Source organism: Olea europaea, chromosome 21 (assembly GCF_002742605.1).
Source record: "Olea europaea var. sylvestris chromosome 21, O_europaea_v1, whole genome shotgun sequence".
NCBI lineage: Eukaryota > Viridiplantae > Streptophyta > Magnoliopsida > Lamiales > Oleaceae > Olea > Olea europaea.
This window is the reverse complement of record NC_036257.1, coordinates 16,965,787-16,978,340: the sequence shown is the minus strand read 5'-3', so window position 1 is coordinate 16,978,340 and position 12,554 is coordinate 16,965,787. Positions and strand designations below refer to the sequence as shown.

General features: G+C 38.5%; 1 protein-coding gene across 1 annotated transcript; it reads right to left on the bottom strand.

Moving 5' to 3' along the window:
- Positions 1-1,801: 1,801 nt before the first annotated feature.
- On the bottom strand, positions 1,802-2,806 carry LOC111370213. The gene has a single exon (XM_022991900.1). It carries the CDS (start codon positions 2,804-2,806, stop codon positions 1,802-1,804), a length of 1,005 nt encoding a protein of 334 aa, XP_022847668.1.
- Between the last annotated feature and the right edge of the window lie 9,748 nt (positions 2,807-12,554).

Below are 12,554 nucleotides of genomic sequence, written 5' to 3'. Positions count from 1 at the left end.
ATCTGTCTGTCCCCTAGTGGGTGTTCGGGCGGAAGGGTGAGTTCAACGATGAAGTTTGCTAGAGCTTGTGCCTTAATAGCCATCCTTGACCTGAATTCAATATCAGACTCACTTAACTCAATTGCCCATTTCAACATCCTCCCAGAAGTCTTGGGTCGATGTAGGATCTGCTTGATAGGTTGGTCGGTCATTACTTGCACCGTATGAGACTGAAAGTAAGGCCTCAGCTTTCTAACCGCTACAATCAATGCAAACACCAGCTGTTTAACTAGGCTGTATCTTTCTTCCGCGCCCCTTAATACTTGGCTCACATAGTAGACTGGTTTTTGCGCCTTTGAGAACTCTTTCACCAGCACCGCGCTGACTGCCCTTGGCTAGACTGCCAAGTAGAGACACAACACATCCCCGGGGCATGGGTTGGTCAAGATCGGTGGCTCTTATAATGACTGCTTCAAGCTCCTAAGTGACTCTTCACATTTCTAGGCCCACTCGAAGTTGGAGGAGCCCCCTATAGCTTTGAAAAAGTGTTAGCATTTGTCTGCTGCCCCGCTCATGAAACGATTTAAGGCGGCTACCCGCCCTGTCAACCTCTGGACTTCCTTCCTGCTGGTGGGACTTTTCATTTCTAGGATCGCCTGAATTTTGTCCGGGTTGACTTCGATCTCCCTTTGCGTGATCATGAATCCTAGGAATTTTCCCCCTGCAGTGCCAAAAACACACTTCTCTAGATTGAACCTTAACCTATTTTGTCGGGCAACGTCAAACACTTTCTGTAAGCAGGTCACATGGTCATCAGCCTTAGCTCTCTTGACCACCATATCGTCAACATAGACTTCTACAACATCTCCAATCAGTCTACGGAAGACTTTGTTTACCATCCTCTGATACGTCGCTCTTGCGTTTTTCAATCCAAACGGCATGGCCGTGTAATAGTACGTGCCAAAGTCAGTGATAAATGACGTCTTCTCTTGGTCGGACTCGGCCATTGAAATTTGATGATATCCTGAAAATGCATCTAGGAAGCTGAGCCTTCCGTGACCTGAAGTTGCGTCTACCAGTTGATCTATTCTGGGAAGCGAGTATGAGCCTTTTGGGCACACCTTATTCAATCCAGTATAATCTACACACATGCGCCACTTTTCGTTTGACTTCTTCACAAGTACAATGTTTTCCAACCACTCAAGGTACTGCACTTCTCGGATGAAACCCGCCTGTAGTAGTTTTTCTACCTCCGCTCTGGCTGCAGCCTGCCTCTCGGGGGCGAGATTTCTTTTTTTCTGCTTCACTGGCTTAGCCCCTGGTTGGACACTGAGGTGGTGCTGCGCGACGGTCGGGCTAATTCCTGGGGTATCCTCTGGGCCCCATGCGAAGACATCCATGTTACCGGCTAGACACCTTGCCAATTTTTCCTTCTCTTCGGATCCCAAACCTGTTCCAACACTAAACTCCCGTCCTTCGGCAATAAAGATTTTTTCAATCATATCGAGTGGTTCGATCCGCTCCCTCGGGAGTTCCACATCCAGCATCATGACTGATGGTGAGCCCTTGGCTTGTATACTATCCACATAGCACTTTCTTGATGCTTGCTGGTCCCCTCGCACACTCCCGATTCCACTACTGGTTGGAAACTTCATAACTTGATGATAGGTCGATCGGACCACGCCAGCTGCATTTAGTAATGGTCGGCCGTAAATAGTATTGTAGGCCATGGGGGTCTTGACAACCAAGAAATTAGTCACGATGACCACTGTCGCCGGGTACATCCCTAGTGTGACTGAAAGCTCCACAGTCCCCTCCGGTATCACTGTTGCCCCTCCAAAGCCTTGTAGGGGGTAGTCACCATCTTCAACTTCTCTTGGGGAACTTTTAGACCCATGAAGGCATCCCAGGTGAGGAAATTTGCCGCACTTCCTCCGTCGACTAACACCCTTTTCACGTCAAAATCCGCTATATCGCCTACTATTACTAAGGCATCATCATGGGGGTGCGTCACACCAATCAAGTCCCCTTCATTGAAAGTAATGCTCTGGTTGAATCTTGCTTTTTTCTGAATACAGCAGACCCCTGCGGAACGCGCATAGCTTTTTCTAGCCGAATTTGAGTCGCCGCCTGATGCTATTCCTCCGATGATCATGTTTATCACTCCTGTTCTCGGTGGGGGTAGACCTTTGAGCCTTTGCTTGCCCTTGTCATTTTTCACATACCTAGCCAATAGTCCCCGTCTTAGCAGGCGCTCAATTTCTTCCTTTAATTGTAGGCATTCTTCGGTATCATGCCCGTGATCTCTGTGAAAATGGCAGTACTTACTCTGATTTCTCTTGCCGGAAGGAGTTAGCATCGGTTTAGGCCATTTGAGCTCTTTCATGTGCTGTATTTCCATCAATAACTTTGTACGTGGAATGTTCAAAGGGGTGGGTGTCTTGACCTCCTCTCGCTTCTGCCTGACCGGCCGGTCTTGGGCATAACCCTTGTTCATGCGTTCATTCTTCGGCTTGTTCTTATCAGTGTGCTTTTGCTCGTCATATGTTTTTCGCTTATGAACTTCTGCCTCCCTTCCATCCCTGAGATTTTTAGTTATCTTCTCTGCTTCCTCCACATCGACATACTTGTCTCCGTTCTTCAATAGGTCATGCATCGATTCTGGGGGGTTCTTGGAGAGTGACATCTTAAAGGCCCAGTTTCGCGTTCCATTCATCAAGGTGGTAACCACTGCAGACATTTGCAGGTCTCTTATGCCGAGAGTTGCCCGACTGAACCTAGCTAAGTATTCCTGCAATGACTCGTCCTTGTCCTGTACGACCTGCATCAACCCAATGGCTATCTTCCTCTTTCTCGTGCTGCTTAGGAAGTAAGTACAAAGCTCCTAGAGAGCTCATCAAATGACTTGATGGACCGCGGGGCCAAGGTTGCTACCCAGTCCCTAGCCTTCCTCCTGAGTGTGGGGGGAAAGGATCGGCACATCATCGCGTCCGGGGCGGCATAAAGTCTCATCAGATCTACGAAGGTTCGCAAGTGATCAAGTGGGTCCGTGACTCCGTCATATGCTTCTATCATGGGCTGTTTGAAACCTTTACGCAAGGGGACAGCCATGAACGGGTCTTCCCCCAAAACCATCTGTCTCCACCTATCCTTTCTCTTGGACAAGGCATCATCTATCTTTTGGGCCATGATTTCCTCCATCTTTTGTTCCAGGTCTACCATGGTTTGCGGGGGCTGTTGAGCTTCGATTTCTAGGGCTCCCGTATCTCCCGCCCCCTGTCGAGAGATGGGCGGGACAACCGTGGGTGGCGCTTGAGGCGGTTGCTGGCTCGTCATTTCCGTCGAGCTCAATGGAGAGACAGTGGCTCTCTGCGATTGGTCCTGTAGGAGTGCCATCATTGCTGCCAATTGAGTCTCCAAAGCGCTGAATTGACTCTGCGTCACATACTGCGGGGGTGGCGACGGCTCACGTCCCCTTGCAACTGACTCCGACTTCGCCGTATTCCCAACCAGGCGAGTATCACTCCTTGTCCGTCTTCTTGACATGGCTTTTTAGTTCAAATAGTTTCCCATAGACGGTGCCAATGAGATGGTGGTGGACCAACACCCTCCTATTTGCCTGGTAGTGCTCGGCGTTTCATCTACTTCGTCTAGTATATATGACCTGAAAAATGAAGGCGGGGCTTCCTCCCCCGTTTTACCTCCGGTGTGAGAATTAGTTTATAGGCTTGAAAAAATGTGATTGGAATTCTAATGGTGAAAAAGAGAGATAGAGAGAGAGAATAACCTCTTTCCTGTGTCGGGTCCGGAGGTACTTATAGACATTAGGGGGCGAGTAACCGCTAGGCGGATGTGGTGCCACGTGTCCCACGTTGGCGTTCCCACTATGCCCATGTTCTGAGTGGGGGGGTCTCTAGTTTCCCGCTTGGAGATTGTTTCCGTATTAGTGGCCATGGAACCTAGTTAATTCACTAGGAGTTTTATGGTTAAGTGTTTGGATAGACAGTTCCATGCCAATTGTAGATCTCGCGTAGTGGTAGAGCGCCCCCTGGAGGTAGTGGTGAAGCGTCCCTAGGGGGTCGACGACCTCGCGTAGTGGTAGAGCGCCCCCTGGAGGTAGTGGTGGAGCGGCCCTAGGGGGTCGACGACCTCGCGTCGAAGTGCTGTGATCCATCTTGCTTGCCGTCAAGGGCGGTTTCCTCTACCAACCTATATCACTATCTATTTGTAGTTTTAGGAAGAAGTTATCTTTATGTGTTTTTTGGAAACTAATTTTTAAAGCACCCTTTATTTCAAAAGTGCTTTTAGAGGAAACCACATTAACACTTTCATAAAATTAGTTACAAGGGTCCAAAAGTAAGTTTTGAATCTCTAAAGTTGTCTTTTCAAAAATCATGTCAAACGGGCTTCTGTTTTCATGTCAATAAATTAAAACAAAATATGAGTTCAAGACCACCCCATGAAGATGTCTGTCTACAAGCTTAACGTGGATGGAGCTGGCGGGGGCAGAAATGGTGATCAGTTTGGACTCTGGTCGCTTATAAGTTCTATTTTACAAATGGGTTTTAGTAGACTTTAATAAATTTAATTGGGCTAATTATTTAAATCGATCCAATTCATTTATATATATATATATAATTTTAAGTTGTTTGTGTTGCCTCTTACTTTTCGTATTTATTGTGAAAACAATATGTATAACATGCATAAATAATTTTAAGTTGTTTGTGTTGCCTCTTACTTTTCGTATTTATATATATATATATATATATAACATGCATAAATAATTTTAAGTTGTTTGTGTTGCCTCTTACTTTTCGTATTTATTGTGAAAACAATATGTCCAAAATTAATGTCATTACTTGGGTCATATCATAAGGTGCTGAGACATACACATGTAGAAAATGCATATCGCTTAATTATTTGCGAGTTGCTAGCACCAAAGCTTCCAATTTTGCACTTTTTAGAGTTCGACAAGACAAGAAGCCTTTCAAAGAGACAAACCCAATAATTCCAAAATATGGCATTTAATTCATGACCATAATTTATCTATATTCCAGTCACGTTCTCTTTTGATTTTCGATTTTAATTCTCCTCGAATTTATTTTTAGTTCTGTTTTTCTAACATTAAATCACATTTGAAAAATTAATAATTTATTAAATAGGAAAGTAAATGGAAATATTTTAATTCCCACCATCGTTCCCGTTCCATTGCCATCTTTAATGGAAAGAGACCGCTTGCTATATAGTTATCCAAATTTTACCGTTTTCATAACAATTAATGAAGTAATTGAATTAGAAGTCGCCAAAAAAATATGAATTATAACGTTTAAATAAACCTTTAAAGAAAGGCCAATGAATTGTAAATTTTAAATTTTCCACCTCAAAAATAATTCAGCTTGTGATGAAATAAAGTGATAAAATTCAACTTTTCCTGCAAAGCATTAATTCAAGAATGCACATTTTCTTGTAAGATCGGTACGTTTATCATCCATTTTCACTAAAAGAATAAGAAGGAATATAATCCGTACAATACATTCAACTTTAGGCTAAACTATGTACAACACTGTAACATATAAGAATTTGAGCAACTCTTCTTAATAAAGTGTACCATGGAAATTGAAGTCGTATTATAGTATCAGAATCCGTTAAGGATAAATTCTACATTGAATAAAAATGAAAATTCTTTATTAAAAATTCGAAGACAAGAACAAAAGATAGAGAAATGTATATAGGCTTATAAGGGTTCGTTTGGGCTATTCCCTTTAATTAGGCAAAGCTTTTAAGATGGAACTCCAATATAGAATAACACGACCATAACTTGTGGACTAGTCAGATATGTGGAACTTCAATAGGACTGTGGATAAACAAGAGGTGGGTTTTAATCTCGAAGTACAAATAAAGCAGAAGCAGTACAAAAGATGTCGATAATTTCTTTGGTGATGGAGATGGATAATCGTTTGCGTTCGCTTCTTTCTCCTCTTCATGAATTGTTTCTAACATCTTTGATGCTCGGTGCCTCGTGATGTCCACAAACTGTGGTGGTGCTACTTCGATTATAAATCTAGCAATTCGAGCATTCGCCATTTTTTCTTCAAATATTAAGATGCTAGTAATGTGAAAAAGGGCTAAAGTGTATGAGAAGAGATTTGTTGGGATTGAGAACAACTTAGAAAATGGTTTGGTCGAAATTTATAGGGGAATGCTTCGCTTTATTTCCAATAACTCGATGATATTACAGCATTATGTGCAGTGTTAAATTGAGTGAGTGGTCCTAATCAAATGTTTAAATAATTTTTGGCTGTTTGTGCCGCCTCTTACTTTACATATTTATTGTGAAAACAATATGTCGAAAGTTAATTTCTTTACTGGGGTCATAAGGTGCTATGTGTCTATGTATGTGTAGAAAATGCATATGCCTTTGAATATTTGCTTTTTGTTGGCTCCTTGCTCTGTCCTGAAATTGACAGGAAGATGCCTATTAATGCCATCTTTCAGTAAATGATTGTCATGGAAAGGGTCTCTGTAAGAGTTGGAAGGTGTCGTGTAGAACTATGTGGAACGATCACGTCGCTAATCTCAAATTTATTGGGAATAAGGGTTGATTTGTTGTCTTCTTGCATATACTATGTGTTTAGAAGTCGGTAATCCATATATTTCTTGGCCCTTAATTTTTTTGAGTAATACCTTCTCAGCTTGAAAGGACAATCTAAGAAGACCTTATTTGGGGAAATTAAAAAAAAAAAAATTACTAGAAGGTAAAGTACAATGTACGATCAACTGACCAAACAATCACAATAAGTCCCTATTGAAATGAAAATGGGTGGAATAATGTATTTTTGAAAAATGAGTGATTGAAAAAGAAGGAATTTTTTTCAATTCACGTGTAATATTATTTTATGAAAAATTATGTGATTTAAAATAGGAGATAAAAAATGAAATGGAATTTAATGAGAACCAAACGGGGGCTAAAAGTTCAATAGGTTATATATATTGTTGAACACTTCATCTAAAAGATTTAAATTGTTAGAAAATCGACACGTTTATTTAGCTAGATTCAGTCTTTAACACGATTCAACAAGTGCATATCAAAATTGTTTTCATGTATACTTCTCATACATAAGTAATTGCAAAACTTAAACTCAAATCATACGTCTAATCTTATGTCTTCTCTAATACTATTTTGAACTACCTAATTTAAATACTAAACCCGAATTTATTTAAGGACCACATGCATGTTGGAAATATGTAATGTTTAATATAAATTCGTTGCACCTTTCTTTTTAGCTTATCCAAAAGCTAAGTTTCGTCACTGATTTCGTCTCCCCCACAGAAACTTTCCATCACTTCTGCTGTTGCGTCTCTATCTAATATCCTTTTATCCATGGCAAGTCATATCTTTGGGCAATTTGTGTAATAGCTTAGCAAAATGTGCAAAGCAGATAGATGAACAAGATTAATAATAATTTATTTTCAAAATTTTTATCTACCTTCGGGGGCGGACCCGGAAATTTTTTCAATGCGGACGATATTAGTAAAGGTCTAAAAATAACGACATTATAAATCATAACACAAACATAATACTAAAACTAAAAAAACCTTAACAATTGTTCTTAATGAATTTTCATACTTTGATATTTTTGTAAAGTATTGGCGGCGCCTAAACGTTGCCAATGCTTGATGCGTGGCAGAAACATTAAGATATGTGGCTTGGCTCCTTATTTAGCAATCAACAGCAATCATTGACCGCTAATACATGCCTAGACTCGGTTATGCACATCTAGGCGCGCATAATTGTCTCTTTTTTCTTTTTTTCTTTTTTTAATTTTTAACTTTTAGTTTATTTATTTTTTATTTTTTACAATTATTTTAAGTTAAGTCTTAAATGTTGATTTCTTGACTTCATCAGTTCTAAATTCAAAATAGTCGCTTGAAGCCTTGAAAAAAGAAAATCTCCCAAAAATTCTTATTTATTTACTATTTAATATTTACATTTAGAGTTCATCTTTTTATTGAAAACTTTGGAAAAATGTATGAATTTCCTATAAATTTGTTTTAAATGTTTGGCAGGTAATATTTTTAATTATTAAACAATTTTTTGATTGATTAAAAACTAAAATAATATTAAAATAAGAAAATACATTTTTACGCCTATACCTCGCCTAACATATAGTTTGTCCTTCACGCATCACCACGTGTTACGCTTTTTAGAACACTGCTAAAAACCTTTACTGGATCGCTCTCATTTTCCTCCAAAAATCTCATCCTCTTTCGAGTCCCATCCCTATCCTCTACCTCATTGTCACATTCCATATAGACCGTAGTTTGTAATCAGAGCTTCCAAATAGCATTACTAAAGTTAAGAGACGAGAGTGATAATCGGTTCTTAGTTGGACTTCAGCATTGGCACTTGAGCACAAGTATCCAGAAAACAGAGGTATAAACATGAATAAGATCAAAAGTTCAGAAAGTCATGTTGGATTTTAGTGTAGTGGATGAAATCGGATTCATTCATACTGTATGTGAACTTTACATGTTGGATTTATACATACCATATATGCAACATATCGTATTTGTCGCTTACCGTATATGCAGCATACCGTATTTGCAATAGTTTACCGTATTTGTAACAGATTACCGTATATACAACATATCGATTTTTGCAGTGAATTAAACATAGAATTTGAATTTGCACAAACACATTTCATATACCAGTTCGTATATATAAAATTTATTATATAAATTGTGAGAATTATGTATGGCAAATTATATTATTTACAGAGACACACAACTGAAAATCATATAAATCTACTAATTAAATTTGGAAAGCATGTAAATCTGCAAATAATAAAATGCACAGAAACTTAAACTAGAAAGCATATAATTCTGGAAAATAATATTTTAACCCGAGGACTGTGCAAGCACAATTTTCTTAAAACAGATTCGCCCTCTCACCGTACGTACTTGAGTTTTAATTCAAGCGTCTGTTTCACAGGATACAATGGTAAAACCTGTAGTATCTGAGCACCACAGTATCTGATACAGTACAGATGTAGAGAGGAAGATGAGGATTTTTTTCATCTGTGAAAAATGTTGGAAACTGAGTTTAATTATATAGACTTAATTTGTCCATTAACCATTGGAGTTATATCAGTATCTAGAATTTCAGAAACTCAAAGGTCAGTGGAGAAAGTAAGAAAAAAATTGCAAAACGTGGGTTCTCTAAAGGGGCCAATTTTTGCTTCGTTCAATCCGACATTCGTGTACGCAGGTCACGCCCGCACACAAGTTCAAGGTCTGAAGACAATTTCGGTCTGAGATTTGCACCCCCCATGCCCGCATATGGAGAGAACCTCTATGCTACACATAATTACACCTTTATAATGTATAGCCATATTTAAAGTGGTTCTTGCTTTCTTATTTTTCCTATGTGGGACTAAACTCATTTTTTCCACATAAATCATCTTTTAATGGTCATCTTTGAACTTCAATTTCTCATTCACCCAAACTTCATTTTTGATAAATAAATATATGATATTGATGCTCGCACGGAGGAGAACACAGATCAACTTTGATCTTTCAAATTGGACCAATGGGTCCCACAAAAAATTTTGCCAAAAGTGAGTCATTTACTCATTTTTTCCAACAATCCTCCACATGAATGAAAATTAGGAGAGACACAAGACCGTGAAACACAAGACTTGGTGATAAAGTTCAATGGTTGAAGCATGCATATGATAGGTAGGTATTACCCTTTGAACCTTTCCTTATGAAAGCATATTTACTTTACTAACTGACCGGTAGACGTGTTATCCTTAATCTGTTCTGCCGTTTATGTAAACGATGATATACTCCACACAAGATTCTTCCTAACACAATTCAATTCTCATTATTATGTTTGTTTCGGCCATGAATATATGAATGGTTCTGTGAGAGTTTTTAAGAATTGAGCCCCACACAATTTTCTTAGAAGCGACCCCACTTCTCTCTCATATAGGTGACTTCTTATTATAAGTAACCTGCATTACTTGGCTCGATTTTCAGCTCATAAGAATCATTAAAAGCCTATTGCTTATCCTTCATCCCTACGGGTATCACCGTTACCTCATAAGAATGGATAGGAGGTAACACCCCCACAGTGATTTTATTAAGTCTTTACCATTAGGTTGTCTCTTTGAACCTAGATCTTGAGATCTCCAGTTAACTGGGTTGAGTTTCCTTTGTAATGACTTATCCATTCAAGGGCTTAAGTCCCATTCCTTTCGATGACTTCCCAGCTAATTCTCTATTTAACCATTTGGTTAGCAGATCCGCAATATTATCTTTTAACCTTATATAGTCGGATAACTCTCGTTGAGAGTAGTTGTCTTATGATATTGTGTCTTTGACGTATATGTCTAGACTTACCATTGTACATGTTACTCTGTGCCCTTTCTATTGTTGATTGACTGTCACAATATATGCAAATCGTTGGCACAGGTTTTGACCACTTGGAATATCCTCTAAGAAGTTGCGCAATCATTCGGCATCTACACCATATTTATCTAGAGTTATAAACTCATATTTCATCATAAATATGGCTATAACTGTTCGTTTAGAGGACTTCCACGATATGGCAGCACCTCCCAATGTGAACACAAATTCACTTGTGGACTTTGAGTCTTTTATATCAGATATCCAATTAGCATCACTGTATTCTTCAATGACCGCTAGATATCTGGTATAATGTAGTCCATAGTCACGAGTATATTTTAAATACCTTAGTAATCTTAATATTCATTTCCAGTAATCAGCTCTTGGATTACTTGTGTATCTACTCAGTTTACTGATTGTGTAGGCTATGTCTGGTCTTGTACAACTCATCAAGTACATTAGACTTCCAATAACTCTCGAGTATTCTACTTGAGAGACACTTTCACCTTTGTTTTTAGATAGACGTTGACTTGTATCTATCGGTGTTCTAGCCAAGCCAGTATCATCCTTATTGAACTTTTCCAAAATTTTGTCAACAAAATGTGACTGACTTAGAACAAGCCCATCTAATGTTCTTGAGATTTTGACTCCAAGTATAACATCAACTAAACCTATATCTTTCAGGTCAAATCTTGAATTCAACATATTTTTAGTAGATTCAATTATTTTATTATCATTACCAACAATAAGCATGTCATCAACGTAAAAACACAAAATGACCTAACCATCTTTAGTGTCTTTGACGTAAATACATTTGTCACACTCATTGATTTTAAATCCACTCTCTATCATGACATTATCAAAATTTTCATGCCATTGTTTGGGTATTTGTTTCAAGCTATATAGTGAATTCACCAATTTACAAACTTTCTTTTCGTGTCCTGTGACGAAAACCCCTCGAGTTGTTCTATATAAATTTTTTCTTCTAAATTTCCATTTAAAAGGACAGTTTTAATATTCATTTGATATACTTCAAGTTTTCGCAAAGCGACAATCGCAAGTATCAACCAAATAGATATTATTCTCGTCACTGGAGAATACGTATCAAAGTAATCAAGGTATTCCATTTGTTTGTTACCTTTTATTATTAATCTAGCCTTGTACTTTTCGATAGTTCCATCTGCTCTCATTTTCCTTTTGAAAATCCATTTATAGCCTAATGGTTTGCTTTCTGGAAGAAGATCCACTAGCTCTCATGTATGATTTTGTTGTATGGAATCTATTTCACTTTTAATGCCCTCCTTCCATGAGGTCCTTCCGAGGAATTCATAGCCTCTTGATAACTTTGAGGTTCACTTTCTAGCATATAGGTCAGAAAATCAGGACCATACGATTTTTCTGTCCTTTCCCGTTTGCTACGTCTAACCTTAGTCTCATCTTCTAGTTCTTCGTCATGACTATTTTCAGTTGTAGTCTCATATATTCGTTTGGAGGAGCTTGCTTCCTTTTCGGACTTGTACGAAAATACATGTTTAAAGAATAGCATTTCTTGATTCTAATATCTTGTTTTTGTGTATATCTGGGATTTTAGAATCATACACAAGAAATCGATAAGCACTACTATTGTATGCATAGCCAACGAAGATGCAATCTACTGTTTTTGGCCCTATCCTTATCTTCTTTGGTATTGGAATGACCACTTTAGCAAGAGACCCCCACACTCATAAGTATTTATAGGAAGACTTTCTTCCTTTCCATAACTCATAAGGGGTCTTTTCCATTTTCTTTCGGGGCCCCTTATTTAAAAGGTAATTTACTGATAACACAGCTTCCCCCATATGTTCTGAGGTAACTCAGAACTTACTAGCATTGCATTCATCATTTCCTTTAAAATGCGATTTTTCCGTTCAGCAACACCATTTTGTTGCAGTGAATAAGGTGTGGTGGTTTCATGTATGATTTCGTGTTGTGCATAGAATTCAGCAAACAGTGCTTCATACTCACCACCTCGATCACTTCTTAACGCCTTAATTTTCTTATTAAGTTGAGTTTCAACTTCATTCTTATAGAGAACAAATTTATCTATAGTTTCATCTTTACTTTTTAGCAAATATACATAACAGTTTTTTGTGCTATCGTCAACAAAAGTAATGAAATACTTGTTG